This window comes from Zalophus californianus, chromosome 10 (assembly GCF_009762305.2).
Source record: "Zalophus californianus isolate mZalCal1 chromosome 10, mZalCal1.pri.v2, whole genome shotgun sequence".
In the NCBI taxonomy this organism is placed as follows: Eukaryota; Metazoa; Chordata; class Mammalia; order Carnivora; family Otariidae; genus Zalophus; species Zalophus californianus.
Genome location: NC_045604.1, coordinates 71,632,072 through 71,651,781, shown reverse-complemented (window position 1 = coordinate 71,651,781; position 19,710 = coordinate 71,632,072). Strand labels below are relative to the sequence as shown.

Here is a 19,710-nt window from a genome sequence, read left to right as displayed (position 1 = left end):
GCGTCGGGCTCCTTGCTCAGCAGGGAGTCTGCTTCTCCCTCTTCCTGCTGCACCCCATGCTTGTGCTCTGACAAATAAAATCTTTTAAAAAAATGCCATAAGGCTCTGCCAAAGTTGGTGCTCACTCCCCAGGGTGAGGAGGAAGGAGGAGTCCCCCAGCCCAGGGGCTTGGGCAGCTGCCCCCCCTCGCTGCCTGCGTCCACTCGGGCTCTGGAAGGGCCTGTAGACTTGGTTTCCCTGCCTGGCTACCCTTCTATGGGGTTTCCCTACCAACAGTCTAGGCCTTACTTCTTGGGTGTGGGGACACCGTCCTGCCTTGCCCCAGGCTGCAGTTACACTGGAGGAAGGGAAAGAGGTTTTTTCTCTTTCATAGCCAGTACTGGGAGGGAGAGAGCCTCAGCTGGGCCGCTGATGGCATGTGTCAGACATGCCGGGGCACCCAATGAGCCGGTGGATGGCCCTGGATGCCAAAAAGTGCTGCCGATGTTGGGGGTTGCAATTTGACTGACAGTTCTTCAGAGTGGGCACAATCTGAAGATGCTGCTGCCTTGGCCCTGAATCGAGCTGGTGACTAACGACTATTAACCTTAAGAAAATAAAACTGCCAAGTTATTTTACCAGCAAAACTGGGCTTATGTGGGGAAAGCAGAGAATTATAAGCCAGGACGAGCAAGCTGCAGCAAAGCCAGAGGCAAGTCCGCAGAACAAAGGAGAGAAACTCTCATCTAGAGGAAAGGGGAAACTGGGAGGGCTGTTATAAACAAAAAGTTCTTTGGAATAAAGTGAGTTTTAATAGCTTTTTCTTTTCTTTTTAAGATTTTATTTATTTGACAGAGAGAGAGATAGTGAGAGCAGGAACACAAGCAGGGGGAGTGGGAGAGGGAGAAGCAGGCTTCCTGCCGAGCAGGGAGCCCGATGTGGGGCTCAATCCCAGGACCCTGGGATCATGACCCGAGCCAAAGGCAGACACTTAACGACTGAGCCACCCAGGCGCCCTAATAGTGGCTTTTCATTGGCTGGGCTGTTGCCTGCCTCCTGCTGGGTTAGTAAAGCAGCATGCACCTGCCAGGTGTGACTTCCCCCTGGGGCTGCAATTGATGAGCGAGAAAGCTGAGAGTGCCCCCTGCTGACCCCGGGGCTGTGTTCTAAACGAGGTTTCCTTTCACTAATTTTCACAGGGCGGGCTGCGTGCTCAGACCACGGGGGATTCAAATACTTGGTCCCGGCGCTGCCTGTGCAGCTTTGGGCAGTTAACTTCATGAAAGTCCAGTTTCCTCTTCTTTAAGATGAGAGAACAGCTGTTTGTAAAGTTTGTAGATTTTCATCAAGAATTGGTACTCAGTAGGTGTTTCTAAAACTGTAACCGTAATTATTTTTGACTTCTAGCCTCTGCCTCCTCCAGAGCTCCCTGAAGTCCTCTCCCCTCCTGTGACTCTTCCCTCCCTGACCCTCAGCAGCCCTGGCTCCCTGCTAACTCCCCTGCCCCTGGCTGACCCCCACCGCTGCTTCTTCACCCGAGTCAGGAGGTGGTGGACGAGTCACTGGTGCGGAGAGTCCTTGGCTCAGGCCGAAGATTTCCATCTTATTCTCAAGCATCTTTGGGTACAGAGATTTGGAGGCTTTAGATCCTATACTGCTGAGGAAGGAGAGCGTGCGGCAGGGGAGGGTTGTGGCCCATGGGGGCCAAGGAGGTTCTCAGAGGCATCCAGCCGACTTTCCAGAATGAGGCAGGTAAAGATGGAGTCCAGGGGTGTAGGTAAAGGAGGGGCCTCCTCTTCGCCCACGATGTTCTGGCCCAGCTGCACCCTGGCCCATTGTCCTGAATGTGCACACTATTGCCACGTAGTCACCTGCCTTATTCGGTTTGTCCTGGCCGGTGTCACAGCTCAGGATGCCTACCAGGAGTCATCCTGAGTGGACCCACACTCCAACCCTCTGAGGATCATGCCTGTCTCCACCCACCCTCCAGCCGACCATCTGAGTTCAAACATCAGCTTATTGACTATGATCTTAGGCAAGGCACTGAGCCTCCACCTGTTTTCCCATCCATGAAGGGGATACACAATTGGACTACATATGGCATTTGGGGGGCACTGATGAGCTAATGCACACACAGCACAGTGCTGGGGTTTGGGTAATGACTGGTGTCTGCTTACAGCGATCTCTGCTGTTAGAGGTCACCCAGACTAGGGAAGGTGGCGAGTAGGGTGGGGGGCCTGCCCAACATGAGTCCTTCCCCTCAGGGTGTCTCTCTGAGCCCCACGGTACCATCCACTTGGTGGGTTGGTTGTAGGAGGTGACTGCAGGCCTTGGTGTCATTGTGAGTGCAGCGGGAATGGAGTCAGGAGGGGCTGGAGGGGGAGTAGGGGCTGACCCCCCAGAGCCCCTAGCTCTGTGGTTTCGCTGGGGGCAGGTCTGCCCTCCTGGGAGCCATGACAGACAGAGTGGGAGTCTCAGGATGGTGGGTGAACTGGCTGGCCAGCGGCTCTCGGTTCTCTGCACAGGAAGGCTGGCTGGGCCCTTTCTGCCCTTGCACCTCAATCACCCGGTGCTCACGCCGGGGACACTTCCCTGGCCTTCAAACTAAGCCTGCAGGGTCTCGGCCTGGTGGGCCTTCCCCTCCTTTTTTTTTTTTTTCCTTAAGTATCGATGACTAGATAGTAATTATCACGACTGGTAGTTTCTGGTGTACCTCTCATTTGTAGAGTGTTTACAACTACTTTCATCTCCGCAAGGGAAGGTTCACAACTCAGTGTGGAGTTTGAGTCAGCTGCCCAGCTTCGACCTGGTTCCACCTCTTACCAGCTGTGGGCCTTAGGGCACGCCACTTAACCTCTCTGTGCCTGTTTCCCCATTGGTGAAAATGAAAACGAGAACACCTCGTGTGTGTTCTGGGAGCAACCGAGAGCGTGCTCGCGCCGGGCACAGCAGCCGTGCTCGGCGGGCAGGAGTGTGAGGGCCTCAGCCCTTCCAGCAGCCACGACAGGTTGCGTGGCATCAGTTCAGAGGACAGAAGGGGAAACCGAGGTCAAGTCAGTACTCTTGGGAGTGGCTAGGCCATCTAGTTGCAGCATCCCCAGCCAGAGCAGTTGGGCAGCTAGGAAATGCCCGACTGCCTTAGAGAGGAGCCCAGCGTCCCCCATGCCTGGACTACCCAGGACCACCCCTGCCAACCTGATGTTCCCCTCCCCGCGGCACAGTCTCCCGACCTGTCACCTGGCAGGGCGCATAGCCGTGGCTGATGCAGGGCCACGTCACCACCCCCCTCCCACGCCCCCACTGACCTTGCTGACAGACCGGACGCACCAGCACAGGGGGGCGTGCCCCTGAGCCTGCTGGGCGAGGAGATGCAACTTGCCTGGTCTCACGAGGCTGGCACACCAGGAAGGCGCTGGGAGAAGGGGAGCCCGGAGCCCCGCACTGGCGGGAAGCAAGGGGAGAGAGTAAAGGGGATTGTAATCTCCCCTCCGCCATTCCCAGCTGCCTCCAGATTCAGACCACCTGGGTGGGAATCTCAGCCTACCATCTACCAGCTGCGTGACTTTGGGTCTTAGCTTTCTCATCTGAGAAATGGGTGTCAGGTGAGGATCCCAGGAGGCGGTGCCGGGAAGCCCGCCGCGTGGCATCTGGTAAGGGCTTGATGAGGAGCAGCTGATTGTCATTTGCTGACCTTTCCCTTCTAGGCCCAGCTCCTGTCCCTCCAGCTCTGACTCCCTTGTTTAGCTCCCAGGTTATACTTCTGAAACACGGGGCTCTCTGAATGGGGAACCATTACTCAAATCACAGCAGGTCCAAGGCTGAGACAGACTGGCTCCCAGGCCCTGGCTTGTGCCCATCTCAGTGCCTCGGGAGGTGTCCTGGGGAAGGTTCCTTAGCTGGCCCCAGGCTGAGGGAGGGAGTGAGGATGGCCAGCATCAACCAGCAGGGGCCACCAGGGTCCCCTTGCTGACGTGCCCATAAGCCATGCCCCGTTCTGGGCAACCTGCTCCCTGGTAACCATCCCCCAAGGACAGCGAAGTGCTTCCCCAGATGGATGGCCCTCAGCTGGGGGCGGGGAGGGGGGGGAGAAAGCAGTCTGGAGCTCCCTCATGGCCCAAGTCTGTGGGCCCACCCTGCCTGCCTGGCCCAGCCCGGCAGCGACCACTCGGGGTGCAGCTACCTTCCCTCCTGGGAGGGAAGGGAGGAGGTGAGCCTCAGGCCTGCCCCCCGGGGCTGCACCTTTGATGATGGCCTCCCCCATGCCCCCTGCCCCCACTGTCCCTGTTAGCCTCAAAGATTAGGCTTTGGGGTTTCCAAGTTTTGTTCAGTTTCTTGTTCCTTCTGCAGTTCTAGACACTGAGCTGTATCTATTGGGATGGATGGTCTTCGGCCTGGGGATGAGCAGATGGCACGGAAGGGACAGGAACCAGGTCCCAGGCACACAAGGGTGGGCAGGGAGCTGCAAGGGGCCTAAGCTAGTTTGAGATGCAGGTGTGGGGCGGGTTCTGGGTCTGTGGGCCCCTTGCCACGGCTGGGACACAGCCCCAGACTTTCCCCAGTGAGGATGGCTGTAACCACAGAAACAAGCACAGCAGAAGCTCTGGCCAGGCCTGTCTGGGGGCTCCTGGCCACTCCTGGGTAGAAGGCATGATGCCAGGTGCCCCAGGCTCCTGAGCCTTTTAGAGCCTAGGGCTCACCCACCCAGACCCTGGGGGCACCTCCACTGCAGTGGGGCAAGATCCAGATTCATTTTCTATTGCTCTGTAGTAAACGACCACCAACATAGCAGCCTACAACCACCCAAATTTATTAAATCACAACTCTGTGGGCCAGAAGTCTGGGTGGGCTCCACTGGGCTCAAGGGCTTGGCCTGTGGGGCGGCCTGGTGGGGCTCTCATCTGGAGGCCGGGGGGGAGCTGGGTCCCAGGCTCATTCAGCACCTTGCTGTTGTAGCAGTGAGGGGCTTCCCCGCTGGCTGTCAGCTGGGGGCTGCCCTCAGCTCCTGGAGGCCGCTCCATCTTCAAAGCCAGCAATGGAGAAGCATCTCCCTGGGGCTGAATCCCTCTCACACTTTGAAGCTCCCTGACTTCCTCCAGAGAAAGGGGGCCCAGAGGCCAGACCAGGCACCAGCTGGCTTGCCTGTCTCTGGGGACCTGGGCCCAGCCCCCCGCTGAAGCTGAGAAGGGTAAATATGAGAAGGAGGGGAGGGGGGCATGAGGGATTGTGAGACAGCCCCCCCGCCCCCCCCAAACGGGAGACTCCTGGAGGAAGGTTGGCGGTTAGGGCTTGGTGAGCCCTATGGAGGAGGCAGGGATGGACGGATGGATGACACCTTAGCTTTATAAGGCCTGTGAGCCTCAAGTTGGAAGGGGCAAGGTGTGGGGAATGGGCAGGTCCTCAGAGGGACCCCAGCCTCTGGCTCCAGGTCAGTGTTACTGCATTAGAGGCTAAGACGAGCCTGAATCCAGGGGCTGTAAGCGGCCACGTTGCTGTAGACCCCTGGACGGTTGGGCAGGGCACAGCCCTTGCCCCAGCTCACCACGCCCACCAGGACCCAGCGCCCGGATCTCACGCAGGTCAGGGGTCCCCCAGAGTCACCCTGCAGGAGAAAGGCAAGCTTAGGTCTCAGCCCTTTGAAGATTTGGGATGGCAGTCCCAGGGCTCCAGTCCCTAAGGCGGTGCCTCTGGGTTAGGGGCCAGGATGTACAGCCCCTGGGTTCCAGGGAGGGCGGGCGGGTGCTGGATCTAGACTCCAGGGTTCCAGGCAGCTTCCCGCACCTGACAGGCATCTTTGCGGCCCTGGATGTAGCCGGCACACAGGTTTCCGGGCAGCACTATGTGCTCCGCGCTGGGCACGTTGGTGCCCACGTGGTAGAGATGGTCACAGGTGCGCGCATCCAGCAGTGGCACCCTTACTCCCTGCAGAGGTCGCCAGTCTGGAAGTGGCACTGGCAGGGCGGGCGGGGTGGGGGGGGAAAGGGGGGCTTCTGAGAGCTGGGAGAGGCAGGGGCTGACAAGCCTGAGCCGCCGGGCCAGGCAGGACTCGCTGGGCTGACTGGGAGGAGGAGGATTGGGTCCCCGGAGGTCGCGCTGAGCCCCGGACTGCGACAGCGCAGGGCTGGCCTTCCGGGTCAGAGGGAGGTGGAGAGGGATCCCGCGTCCCTCCCCGCCAGGCCCCCGTGCCCCGCCCCCCTGCCTCACCTCCCGGCCGCAGGCTGCCCCAGCCGGTGACCCAGCACGGTGTGCCGGGGGGCGGGCGGGCCCCGGGCTCGGGCAGGCAGACGGGCTGGATGCGGGCGCTCAGGGGCACCGGGCGGCGCAGCTGCAGCAGCGCCAGGTCGCCGCGGGCGCGGTCCTCGGAGTAGTCCGGGGGCAGCAGCACCCTTCGCACGGGCGCCGAGAGCGCGCGGGGCGAGTCGGGGCCCAGGTGCAGCGCCCCGAGGCGCACGCGGTACTCGGACGGCAGCGTCGGCCTGCGCGACAGGGGGCGGCGCTGCTCACGGCGCCCCGGGCCCCGCCACACCTGCCCCCTGTCCCTGGGCCCCCCGCGCCCCGCCCCTCCGCTGACCTGGGGAAGCAGTGCGCTGCGGTCAGCACCCACTGGGGGGCGATGAGCGAGCCCCCGCACACGTGCGCCCCGCGGTGCTGGATGCTCGCCTGCCACGGCCACTGTCCGTCCCGGGCGTCCCGGCCCCCCACGATCCGACTCGACACCTGGGGCTGCCCGCAGGCTGCAGGAGACAAGGGGGACGCGAGGGAGGGCGGAAGACTGGGGGTCTGGGAGGTGGGTGGGGTCGGGGAGACACAGGGCCAATGTCAGGGACTCTGAGGCTTCCTTACCTGCAGACTCCAGCGTCCCTGTCCCAGCAGCTCCTGCAGGAGGAAGCAGGGAAGGCACTGGATTAGGACTTGGTGTCAGATAACGGGGGAGGGGGAGGGATGTCAGAGATTAGGAAGGAGGGTGAAACATACTTGTCGCACTGACCTGGTGCCAGGCTTTTGTGCAATCAACACGTTGGCCTGGTTACCTGCTTTAACCCTCCCCAGGGCAGTGTGAGGTGGGGACTCACATCTCGGACACACACGGGCACATTGGAGCTTGGAGAGCCCACGGTCAGTGATGGGGAGAAGGTGAACCAGTGAAGCCAAGGTTAGGGTGCCCCGGAGTGCTCTAGGGGAACCAGGCCAGAGAGGGGTGTGATGGGGCATCTGGGAACCCCCCAGCCCCTGCCCCCCACTCACCTAGCAGCAGTAGGAGCAAGACCCAGAGGCAGGAAGGCCCTCTCATTGTGTCTTCAGAGCTGGGCCTGAAGGGCAGCACGGCTCAGGGTGGGAACTCTGGTCAGAACCTGCAATGAGACGAGAGGAGGGTCCTAGCCCAGGCCCCAGAGGCCCTCTGTCTTCCCTCAGCCCCCGGTTGGTCCTGGACCTATCCCCGGGGGCCCAGTTTCTATGCACTTCCCTCTGCCCACACCCCAGGGACTATGCCTGTCCCCCCAACCCCTGCGAGATTTGAGCACCCTCGGCGTCCACAGGAGCCTGGGCCACCACCTAGTTCCATTGCCTGCCGGCCGCCCCCTCCTGCCCTAACGGCCCCTGCACCCTGCTCTTACCTGCGTGGCTGGTGCCCTCCCTGCAGACTGGGCAGGGGGAGGACCTGGGGGCTTAAAGAGCCAGAGGGGGTGGGGGCCTGGCCAGGGGGTGATTAAGGAGCCAGGGCGGGGCCTCAAACAAAGATGCTTTGAGCAGCACTTTTGAGGTGGCAGGAAAGGGACACCTGGGTTTGTCAAAGGACACCTGGCTTGGGCCACAGTGCTGAGAGCTGGGGGTGGGAGCCTGCACTCGGGCAGCCAAGGGTGGGGGCGGAGGGCTGCGGTCAGGCCAGGAAGCTCTGGAGAATCCTTGGCAGCTCATCTCTGAACCTGATCCTAGCTCCTGGCTCCCGTTAGGGCTGGTCGCGGAGCTTGTGAACACTACCGTTCTGTCCAGAAATCCCAGCACGGCCGCCCACACGGAACCCCACCCAGATCCTGCTCTGCACTAATTCGAAGTGGGGGATGGCTGGTTGAAAGCCACCAGCACTCCTTGCTTGACCAGAAGCAGAAGCGGACTTGACCTTGGGGAACGGCCCTCTCTTGAATTCGGTGTGGCCAGGACAGTGAGGCTGCTAGCCTCGGTGAAGCTGGTAGATGCTGGGAACAAGGGTCGGCGGAGGGGTGGGCCCGGACTGTGTCCACCACCCAGAAGGCTCTGGAGCTCCTTTCTGCCTGGTCAACTCTGCTCCACCCCAGCCTCCTGAGGCGCCTTCCTGCCCGGCCATAACTCCATCCCGGGCATGTCACTGTGTGTGGTGACATGTGATGGAGGAGGCCTGACTCACGGCTGCTCGTCTCCTCTCTGTGAGGTGGAGTCCGAGCGTCTATCTTGGCCCCGGCTGCCAGAACAGAATGCCAGACTGAGCCACTGAAACAAACATTTCTCACAGTTCTGCAGGCTGCCGAGTCCAGGAACAAGGTGCTGGCACGGTGGGCCCCATTCTGAGACCTTTGTTCCTGGCACGGAGGCGGCTGTGGCCTCTTCCCTGCCTCCAGGGGGGAGAGGTGTTGGGACGCAGAGGGAGCTCTCTGACGTCTCTTCTTATAAGAAGGGGGCCTAGGGGATCAGAGCCTCACTCTCAGGACCCATCCTAACCCTGGCCCCTTCCACAAAGGGCCGATTTCTAAATATAGTCATGCTGGAGGGTGAGCTTCAAAACATGAATTTTGGAGGGGACACAGACATCCAATCCATAATGGTCCTTGAGGGCCAGAGCAGTGCCCAGCGTAGAGCATGCACTGTGGGCGAGTGAATGGGGTGAGCAGGGCAGCAGGCTGGGGGTGAGGGCAAGGGCTACAGGAGAGGGAACTTGGCACCCACCTCTCATGGGGATGGAGGGAGGGCAGCCCCAGGACTGACCCCTGCGGCCCCTGCTCAAGCCCGAGGTGTCTGGTACCGGGCTGTGACCCGCTCTCCCTGCAGTGCCCAGGCCTTGTGGGTGGGCTCCTCTTCTTTTTTTTTTTTAAAGATTTTATTTATTCATGAGAGACAGAGAGAGAGAGAGAAGCAGAGGGAGAAGCAGGCTCCCAAGGAGCAGGGAGCCCGATGTGGGACTTGATCCCAGGACCCTGGGATCATGACCTGAGCCGAAGGCAGACGCTTAACCATCTGAGCCACCCAGGCGCCCCTGGGCTCCTCTTCTTTAAGAGGCTGTTTTGAAGAAGAGCTGGGTCAGCCCAGGCCCCGCCAGGGAGCCTGGCTCACTCAAATGCGATAAAAGCGCCAGGAGAATAAAAGAAGCTCCCTCCTGTCCTCCCAAGACTCCTGACCTTTTATGATCTGGGGTTCAGCTGCCCCCGGAGGGCCTGGTGGCAGTGGGGCTGGAGGTGTTCCCTTTGGTGCAGCTGGAGAGCCTGGTGGGAGAGTGACCGGGGAGTCTGGGGACACACAGCCAACTCTGTGGGCAAACTTGAGGGCGGAGCTGACTGGCTCCAATGTCCTCCCATAAATTATCTTTCTGACTCAACTAACCGGTGGGGGTCCTGTGGTTTGCCCCCCAAACCTGAATAGTCCAGACCGCTGGAGCAAGATTTAGGAGTTAGGGAGTGCTGCTAGGGTGACTGGGGGTCCAGGGAGCCCCCCGGGGCCGCAGAAACCTCCGCAAGGCACAGACTCCAACATGCAAACATGTTTATTAGCAAAGGAACACAGGGAGACGGGGCCTGGCTTAGCAGATGGCCCCACTCTCCTGGGCTCTGCAGGGCTCAGGCCAGCTGCAGGAGGGAGGCAGGCCAGAGCAGAGGGAGGAGGAGCGCGGGCCGGCAGGGGGCTGGCCTGGGAACACCGTGGCTGTGAGCCAACAGCATCCGGATCCAGTTGAAATACACACTGACGTTGGTGTAGACACCCGGCCGGTTGGGCCTCCCGCAGCCTGATCCCCAGCTCACGATTCCAACCTGAATCCACAGCCCTTTCTTTTCACAGGCCAGGGGTCCACCTGAGTCACCCTGGGGAGCAGCGCGGGTGAGCCAGGCCTGGGGCGGGGCCTGAGGGGCCAGGGGAGAGGCAGGGACAGCAGGAGGGGCTGTGGAGCTGGGCAGACTGGGTGCAAATCCCACCCCCCACCCCGGAAGTGAACAAGCCTCAGTTTCTGCGTCTGCAAAGTGGGGCAATAGTCTCTAACTGCCCCCCCCCCATTTCCAGGTGAGGATCAAAAGAGGTACAATGAATGCAAAACAATGCTTGTCTCACAGGCTAGATAACTAAGATCTCCTGTTGTTTTCTCATGAATAAATGCTGAGGGTGGGTTGATGGGCATATGGGGGTTGCTCCCAGGTCCAAGGTTGGGAGGGGTGGTGCCCGGTTCCAGCAAGGCCCTTCTTAGGGCAGGGGCACTCACTTTGCAGGCGTCCCGGCTGCCATCCTCGGAGCCAGCACAAATCATGTCATTCAGGTCGTTACTGAGGAAGCTGGGCTGGTGTAACAGGTAGTCACACTGGGAGTTGTTTATGATGGAGACCGGCACTTCATGGAGAATGTAAGGAGGGGGCAGAGCTGCCAGGGGTTAGGGTGACAGAAAGACAATGACTTAGCCCCTTCTCTGCCATCTGGGACAGGGGGTGGGGTCCCTGGGACACCCAAGGTGCCTGGGACATTGCTCTTGATGACTCTTCTGCTCTAGCCCAGCACCCTGCACATTATGGGTGATGAACAACATCACTGAAGGACCCAATGGATGGAGAGCTGAGGCTTGGTTTCTCTCTCTGTAGAATGGGGATGACAGCCCCTGTCTAAGCCAGTGGGGTGGTCCCTTGGCCACAGCATGCATGGGGTGGGGGTGGGGTGAAAACATACTGAGATGGTTTAGGATTAACATACTATATCTGCAAGATTCAGGTTGAAAATGCCCCGGATTTGTTAAAAGATGTGAATCTATACCCCAAAGAAGCTGAACAATCTCCAAGTAGGATAAACACAAGGAGGTCCACACTGAGATATATTTTCATCAAACTCTCAAAAAACAAAGGGAGAATTTTGTAAACAGCAAGAGAGAAGCTTCACATCAAGTGAAAGATCTTTAACAAGATTAACAGCCAAATGCTTTTCAGATACAGGGAGGCCAGGAGGCAAAAGGATGACATATTCCAAGTGCTGAAAGAACAGAAGAGTCAACCGACAATTCTGTATCTTCTGTATTGAGCAAAACTATCCTTCAGAAAGTGAGGGAGAGTTTAAGAGATTCTCAGATAAACAGATGCCCAAAGGGTGCCTCCCAAGTAGACCCACCTGACAAGAAATGCAAAAGGGAGATCTTCAGGCTGCAATCAAAGGACACTGTGTCCTTTCATAGAAAGAGAGAGACAACGCTGGTAAAGGAGACCACATGGGTAAACATGAGAACGAGTGTTCTTATAGTTTTCATTTGTCACTTCTTTTTTCCCTTTTATAATTAAAGACACATGCACAAAACAACAATTATATATTTCTGTTAACGGTTGCATGATATGTAAACTTGACAATAAGAGCTCAAAAGGGAGGAATAGAGCTGTACAGGAACAGAATTTTTGTATACTATTGAAGCTAAGTCAGTATTAATTCAAAATAAATTGCTATAGGGGCATCTGGCTGGCTCAGCTGGTAGAGCGTGCGACTCTTGATCTCAGGGTTAGGAGTTCGAGCCCCACGTTGGGTGTAGAGACTACTTAAAAATTAAAAAAAAAGGGCACCTGGGTGGCTCAGTTGGTTGGGCGACTGCCTTTGGCTCGGGTCATGATCCTGGAGTCCTAGGATTGAGTCCCGCATCGGGCTTCCTGCTCAGTGGGGAGTCTGCTTCTCCCTCTGACCCTCCCCCATCTCATGCTCTCTATCTCATTCTCTCTCTCAAATAATAAAAATCTTTAAAAAAAAATTTAAAAAAATCTTGAATAAAATAAAGTGAAATAAATTTAAGTTGTTAATTGTAATCCCCAGGGAAACCACTAAGAAAATATACAGAACAGGAAATGGGAAGGGAGTCCACACAGTACACTAATAAAAATCAATGAAACACAAAAGGAGGAAATAAAAAAGATGCAGAATACAGACATAGATATTAACAGATACGACAAGATATAGAAAACAAAATAGCGATAGAAGTAAATCCCTGTCAGTAATTTTAATGTAAATGGATTAAACACTGCAAACAAGCAAAGATTAGCAGAATGGATTACAAACACAAGATCCAACTACGTACTGTGTGCAAGACAATCATTTTAGATCCAAAGGCACAGTAAAAGTTTGGGGGAAAAGAGATTCCACACAAATAACTACCAGAGAAGAGCAGAGGTTGCTATTTTAATGTCAGACAAAACAGACTTTCAGTTAAAACTTGTTATGAGAATCAAAAAAGAACAATCCATATTGGTAACAGTGTCAAAATCATTAAGAAGATAGAATAATTACAAACATTGACACACCTACCAAGCCCCAAAATACATGAGGCAAAATTGACAGAACTAGTGGGAGAAACAGTTCTAACCACAGTTCGAGGCTCAAAACCCCACTTTGAATAATGAGTAGAACCACCAGAGAGGAGATCAACAAGAAAATAGGGGACCTAACAGACATACACAGAACGACCTGCCCAGACAATGGCAGAACACACATCCCTCTCAGGTGCATGTGGGACACTCTCCAGGACAGACTGTATGTCAGGTCACAAAATAAGCTGCAAAAAATTAGAAAAAATTGAAATCATACACAACATTTCTCCAACCACAGGGGACTGAGGCTAGAAGCCAGTAACAGAAGACAAACAAAAATTCATGGATGTGTGGAAATTAAACAACATATTCTTTACCAGTGGATGAAAGAAAAAAAAATCACAAGGAAAATGAGAAAACACTTTGAAATGAATGCAGATGAAAATAAGACGCACCAAAACTAATGGGATGCAGCACGGGCAGCCCTCAGAAGGAAACTTACAGCTGGAAATGCCGACATTAACACAGGAGAAAAATCTTAGACCAGTCCTCTGATTTACAGCTTAAGGAAGTAGAAAAAGCAGAGCAGACTGAACTCAATGGTAGAAGATGGAAGGAAATCATAAAGAGAGGAACAGACAGAATCAAGCTATGGGATAGAAGAACAGAGAAAATCAACAAAATCAGAACTTGGTTCTTTGAAAGATCAACATAACTGATGATGACAGTGAGGCCATTACTACTGACCTTACAGAAATAATGATGTCTGTAGGGGAATATGACCAGTTGTACCCCAACAAATTAGATCACAGCAATGAGATGCACAAAATCTCAGAAACATATAAACTACCAAAACTGAATCAGGAAGAAATAGAACATCTGAACAGAGCAGTAAGAGATTGAATGTGTTGTAGGAACCTCCCAACAAAGACAAACCTTGGACCAGATGCCTTCAATGGTGAATTCTACCAAACATCAGAAGAAATTAACACCAATCCTTCCTGAACTCTTCCAAAAAATACAAGAGGAAGGAACACTTCCTAACTCATTCCATGGGACAAGCATTACGGTGACACCAAATCCCAGACAAGGACATCACAAGAAAAAGAAACAATAGACCAATATCCTTCATGAATATATATGCAAAAATCCTCAACAAAATGCTAGCAAACTGAATCCAACAGCATATTAAAAGAACTGTACATCATGACCAAGTGAGATTTATCCCGTGAATGAAAGGGTGGTTCCATATATGAAAATCAATCAATATAATGTACTGCATACATTAATAAAATGAAGGGGAAAAACGCACAGTCAACTTAGTTGATGCAGGCAAAGCAGTTGGCAAAATCCAAAAGTCCTTCATCATAAAAACACTCTATAAACTAGGAATAGAAGAAAATTCCTCAACCTGATAAAGAATATATGTAAAAAACTCACAGCTAACATCATACTGAATGGTGAAAGACTGAAAGCTTTCCCCCTAAGATCAGGAACAAGACAGTGATGCCAGTTTTTGCCATTTCTATTTAACATTTTACTGGAAGTTCTAGTCAGGGCAGTTAGCCAAGAAAAAGAAACAAAACACATCAAAATTGGAAAGGAAGAGGTAAAACTATCTCTATTCATGGATGATATGGTCTTATACATAGAAAATCATCAAGCATACACAAAAGAGGGTGCCTGGGTGGCTCAGCGACTGCCTTCGGCTCAGGTCATGATCCTGGAGTCCCGGGATTGAGTCCCGCATCGGGCTCCCTGATGAGCAGGGAGTATGCCTCTCCCCCTGACCCTCCCCCCTCTCATGCTCTCTCTATCTCATTCTCTCTCTCAAATAAATAAATAAAATATTTAAAAAAATACACAAAAGAGAATTACAGTTAATAAGTGAAGTCAGCAAAATTGTAGGGTCCAAGATCAAAACACAAGAGTCTGTTATACTACCAATGAACAATTCTAAAAGGAAATTTAATAAGAAATTTCATTTACAAAGCATCAAAAATAATAGTTAGGAATAAATTTAATTCAGGAGATGAAAGACCTACACACAAAAAGACTACAAAACATTGCTGAAAGAAATTGAAGACCTAGGGCACCTGGGTGGCTCAACCGGTTGAGCATCTGACTCTGGATTTCAGCTTGGGTCATGATCTCAGGGTCATGAGATCTAGCCCCGCATCAGGTCTTGCACTCCGCATGGAGTCTGCTTGGGATTCTCTCTCTCCTTCTCCCTCTGCCTCTCCCCCAGCTTGCACGCTCTCTAAAAAAAAAGAAGAAATTATTTTTAAAGATTTTATTTATTTATTTGAGAGAGAGAGAGAGAGCACGAGCAGGGGGGAGGGGAAGAGGGAGAAGCAGGCTCCCCACTGAGCAGGGAGCCCCACGTGGGGCTCCATCCCAGGACCCTGGGATCATGACCTAAGCTGAAGGCAGACACTTAGCTGAATGAGCCACCCAGGAGCCCCAGGAGAAGAAATTAAAGACCCAAACAAATGGAAATATATCCCATGTTCATGGATTGGAGACATAATGAAGATGGCACTACTCCCCAAAGCAATCTACAAATTCAATGCAATCCTTCTCCAAATCCCCAATGCTCATTTTAGCAGAAATTGACAAGTTGACCCTCAAATTCATATGGAATACCAAGAGACCCCAAATAACCAAAACAATATTGAACAAGTAGAACAAAGTTAGAAGATTCCCACTCCCTGATTTCAAAACATATTATAAAGTTATAAGAATCAAACAATGAGGTCCTGGCATAAGATGAACATACAGAACAAAGGAGTACAATTGAGAGTTTAGAAATAAACCCACACATCTGTGGTCAAACAATAAGGGTGCCAAGACAATTCAAGGTGGGGAGGAGACTCTCTCTCTCTCTTTTTTTTAATTTATTTATTTGACAGAGAGAGAGAGCAAACAAAGTGGGGAGGAGGAGAGGGAGAAGTGGGCTCCCCGATGAGCAGGGATCCTGATGCGGGGCTCCATCCAGGAAGCTGGGATCACAACCCAAGCCAAAGGCAGACGCTTACCTGAATGAGCCACCAGGTGCCCAAGAGGAGTCTCTTTAACAAATGGTGCTGGGACAACTGGGATATCTACGTGCAAAAGAATGAAACTGGACCCCTACCTCATACCATATACAAAAATCAACTCAAAATGGGTCAGAGACATAAATGTAAGAGCTAAAACTATAAAACCCTTCAAGAAAACATGGAAGTACATCTTCATGACTTAGAATTTGGTGATAGGTTCTTAGATATAACATCAAAAGCACAAGCAACAAAAGAAAAAATAAATGATTTAAACATCAAAATTAAAAAATTTTTTTTGCATCAAAAGACACTATCAAGGAAGTGCAAAGAAATTTGCAGAATGGGAGAAAATATTTGCAAATCATATGTCTGATGAGGGTTTAGTATCCAGAACATATAAAGAACTATTACAACTCTACAACAAGGGTGCCTGGGTGGCTCAGTCAGTTGAGCGTCTGCCTTCAGCTCACGTCATGATCCCAGGGTCCTGGGATTGAGCCCCACATCGGACTCCTTGCTCAGCAGGGAGCCTGCTTCTCCCTCTCTCTCTGCTGCTCCCCCTGCTTGTGCTCTCTCTCTGTCAAATAAATAAATAAAATCTTTAATAATTAAAAAAAATTAGGGGGCGCCTGGGTGGCTCAGTCATTGAGCATCTGCCTTTGGCTCAGGTCATGATCCCGGGGTCGTGGGATCGAGCCTCACATCGGGCTCCATGCTCGGCGGGAAGCCTGCTTCTCCCTCTCCCACTCCTCCTGCTTGTGTTCTTGCTCTCACTATCTCTCTGTCAAATACATAAATAAAATCTTTAAAAAAATAACAAAATTTGATGACTCAACAACAAAGACAACTCAATTTAAAAATGGGTAAAGGCCTTGAATAGGCGTTTCTCCAAGAAAGATCTACAAACAGCCAACAACACATGAAAAGATGCTCAATATTCCCGGTCATTTTAAGAAAATGCAAATCAAAACCCCAATGAGACGTCACTTCACATCCACTAGGATGGAGGAAAAAAAACAAGTGTTGAGGAGAATGGGGAGAAATTATAACCCTCATTCATTGTTGAGGGGAATGTAAAATGGTGCGGCTGTTGTGGAACACTGTTTCTTGGTTCCTCAAAAAGTTAAACACGGAATTACCACGTGGTTCAGCAACTGTGTGCCTAAATATATACACAAAAGATCTGAAAAGAGATGTTCAAACAAAAATTTGTATGTTAATGTTTATAGCAGCTCTATTCACAATACCCAAAAGGCAGAAACACAAATGTCCACCAATGGAAGAATGCCTAAAGAAATTGTGGTATAGCCATACAATGAGATATTATTCGGCCATAAAAAGGAAGAAGATTCTGACACATACTATAACATAGATGAATCATGAAAACCTTACGCTAAGTGCAAGAAGCCAAACACAAAAGGTCCAATAGTGTATGAACCCATTTACAGGAAATACCCAGAATACGTAAATTCATAAAGACAAGAAGCTTGTTAGTGGTTGCCAAAGGCTGGAAGGAGAGGGTAAGGAGTGACTGCTTAATGATTGCAGGATTTCCTTGGGAAGCGATGACAATGTTTTGGAACTTGATAGAGTTGATGGTTATACACTGTGAATGAGCTAAATTAAATGCCACAGAATTATACACTTTAAAATGGTGAATTTTATGTTTTGTGAGTTAAATCTGAATTAAAAAACCCCAAAACACCTGGGACCTTTCTGACAAGTCTAACCCCAAAACTTCCACACTGCTGCAGTCTGGGGGGTGCAGGCCTGGGCCCAGCTGGGCTCCCTCTCACCGCGGCTCCTGGCTCACAGTCTCCGGAAGGGAGAGGGAAGCGGCTGTGAGGACAGAAGTCTGTCCCTTCCGAGGCGGAGCAGGAGCAGACAGCAGGTGAAGAGACAGTGCTGAGCGGCCCCAGCTGCACACAGACCCAGGTGCGGATGCAACAGATGGTGGAGCGTGAGGCCCCCCTCCCTGCCCCCAGCCTCACCCTGATCTTCTTGGATGTCCCCCCAGCCGGTCACCCAGCAGTTGGTCCGGTTCTGGAACTCGGAAGAAGAGGTCAGAACACAGATGGGCTGGATGTACTTATTGTAGGTGACAGAGGAGGACAGCTTCAGCAGGGCGATGTCCTTGAGTGAAGTCCCACTAAACTGGGGATATATAATAATATCCTTCACCCTGTAACGATGGTAGAAGGTCCACAGTTTCCAGGAACTTGGCCTAGAAGACAGCTCACCGATCTGAGCTGTCCATTTTGAGGGATCACTGTGCCTGGCAAGGGAGGAGAGAACAGGGAGGAATCCTTAGAGAAGGGAGGCCCCCCTAAGCACACCTGGGGCCGAGTCCCCGAGGTGGGAATGCTGCGGGTGCTACTAGGGCTCATCCTGGACACCATTACAGTTCCTTTCACGGGCCAAAACCTCCAGTGTAGAAATGATAACGCCCAAAGAAGGTGGACCAAAGTCCTAGACTCTGGGGACGTGGGGGTGCGGCAGCAGGGTGCCTCCCCCTGGGGCCTGATCTGGCCAGTCACTCAGCCAGCCTGTCACCTCCCACAGCTGTCCTAAAAAAACAATGAACAGATGCACAGGACCAGAGCAGGTGGAAAACTCCACCACCACCTTCGCCACTGCCCAGGCTCTGTGCCCAGCACTTCCCCACCTCCTTCCACCCCCTAGTACGCCTCCACCTGGACGTGGGATGAGGAAGGAGACGCCTGGTGCTGCCATTTGGGGAGAAAAGAAGACAGAAAAGAACACGACACAAAAGTGCGCGCGAATGTTCTGAGGAATGTTCTCGAAGAAAGGGAACAAGGTTTTCCTCACGTGTCTGCAGCCGGGCCTGGGGCTCAGGAAAACACGAGGGTTGCATCCGCACCCGGAGGGCGCTCAGGACCCGGACAGCCCCCTCAACCCCCTTTCCCCCACCCCGTCCCCTGGTGTGGGGGCCGTCCGCCCCCAGACTCACTTTTCGAAGCAGTGCGCGGCCGTGAGCACCCAGCGGCGGTTCAGCAGGCTCGCTCCGCAGCGGTGGCGTTTACCCCTGCGCAGGCTGACCTGCCACGGCCAGCGCCCCAGCTCCGAGTCCTTTCCGCCCACCACGCGCGGCTCGATTTTGTGGCGGCCGCAGGGCCCTGGGGCGGACAGACGGACACGCGGCTGAGCGGCAGGACCCCGCCCTCCTGCGCGAAGGGAAGGGGCTCCCCTTCGGGAACCCGGAAGGGCGCGCGTCGGGGGTCGCGCCGCAGGGGGGACCAGGGGACCCCGGAACCCTCCCCACGTGGTCCGCGGGCGCCCGCCCCTCCCCCCAGGGGCCCGGCAGTTACACGTGAGCAACGACGAGTTCTCGAAACCTGGGCGGAGGAGAGGAGACGATGAGGCGCCCTCTACGCTGCGGCTCAGGGGCCCCGCGGGGGGAAGCGCGCGTCCTGGGCGCCTTACCTGCAAACAGCTGGTCCTGATCCTGAAACTCTGGGGGGGGCGGGGGGGGCGGGGGGGGCGGGTGAGCTCCGCCCGGTCTGCGCGCGCCCCAGCCGCCCCCCCAGCAGCCCGACGCCGGCCGGCGGCCCCCGCCTGAGCTCACCCTGCCTCCCGAGCTCCACTCGCACCAGCAGCTGCGCCAGCAGCAGCGCCCCGACGCGCGCGCCCATGGCCTCGTCTCCCGCCGCTTGGCGCCCCCTTTGCTTCCGCCCGCTCGAGGGCCCGGACAGGGCGCCTCCTGGGGGAGAGGGAGTGCCCGCCACGCCGGCCCACACCTTCTCCCCCCGCCCCTCCACCCCGGGCTGGACCTCTCCGGGGGCGGCGGGGGGCGGCGGGGGGCGGTGGGGGAGGGTCCCTTCATCGGGGAACGTCGGACCTCACGGCGCCGCCGGCTTGGAGCTTCGACTGGGGCGGGGTCCCCCAACCCCACCGTGCGCCCACACGGTCCTGCTTGTCAGCGACCCTGGGGTCCTGGCCGCCCCCGCCCCGTTGCCCCCATTGCCCCCCGTTCCTCCACGCACCGCCTCGTCCGGGAAGGGCCAAGGCTGGCCCACAGCCGGGACTCCCGTGAGAACACATTAACACGGCCTCCTTGAGCGCCCGTCGGGGGCCTGGCAGGATCGGGCTGAGCCAAGAAAAGAAGATCCCTTTCTTTTTTTCTTGAGGAAATGATGGTCTTGGGTCTTGTCCCTCCCTGAGCCCACAGCCAG

The 19,710-nt window shown here is 54.4% G+C and overlaps 2 protein-coding genes across 3 annotated transcripts; both read right to left on the bottom strand.

The window, feature by feature from the left end:
• Nucleotides 1-4,793: 4,793 nt before the first annotated feature.
• LOC113932979 (serine protease 33) lies at nucleotides 4,794-7,267 on the bottom strand. Its single transcript, XM_027612594.1, has 6 exons — nucleotides 7,222-7,267; nucleotides 6,820-6,852; nucleotides 6,548-6,710; nucleotides 6,181-6,452; nucleotides 5,758-5,927; nucleotides 4,794-5,578 (listed from the first exon to the last, which is right to left on the bottom strand). Exons 1-6 carry the CDS (start codon nucleotides 7,265-7,267, stop codon nucleotides 5,420-5,422), a joined length of 843 nt encoding a protein of 280 aa, XP_027468395.1. The 3' UTR covers nucleotides 4,794-5,419.
• A 2,433-nt stretch (nucleotides 7,268-9,700) lies between these two features.
• Nucleotides 9,701-19,253, bottom strand: LOC113932980 (testisin-like). 2 transcript variants are annotated; one of them, XM_027612595.2, is made up of 7 exons: nucleotides 19,104-19,253; nucleotides 18,962-18,991; nucleotides 18,847-18,873; nucleotides 18,489-18,654; nucleotides 17,509-17,792; nucleotides 10,415-10,569; nucleotides 9,701-10,022 (listed from the first exon to the last, which is right to left on the bottom strand). In XM_027612595.2, exons 1-7 carry the CDS (start codon nucleotides 19,168-19,170, stop codon nucleotides 9,780-9,782), a joined length of 972 nt encoding a protein of 323 aa, XP_027468396.2. In that variant the 5' UTR covers nucleotides 19,171-19,253; the 3' UTR covers nucleotides 9,701-9,779. The 2 variants fall into 2 exon arrangements, with proteins under 2 accessions (XP_027468396.2, XP_035578332.1); XM_035722439.1 differs by lacking the exon at nucleotides 18,847-18,873.
• Nucleotides 19,254-19,710: the final 457 nt, after the last annotated feature.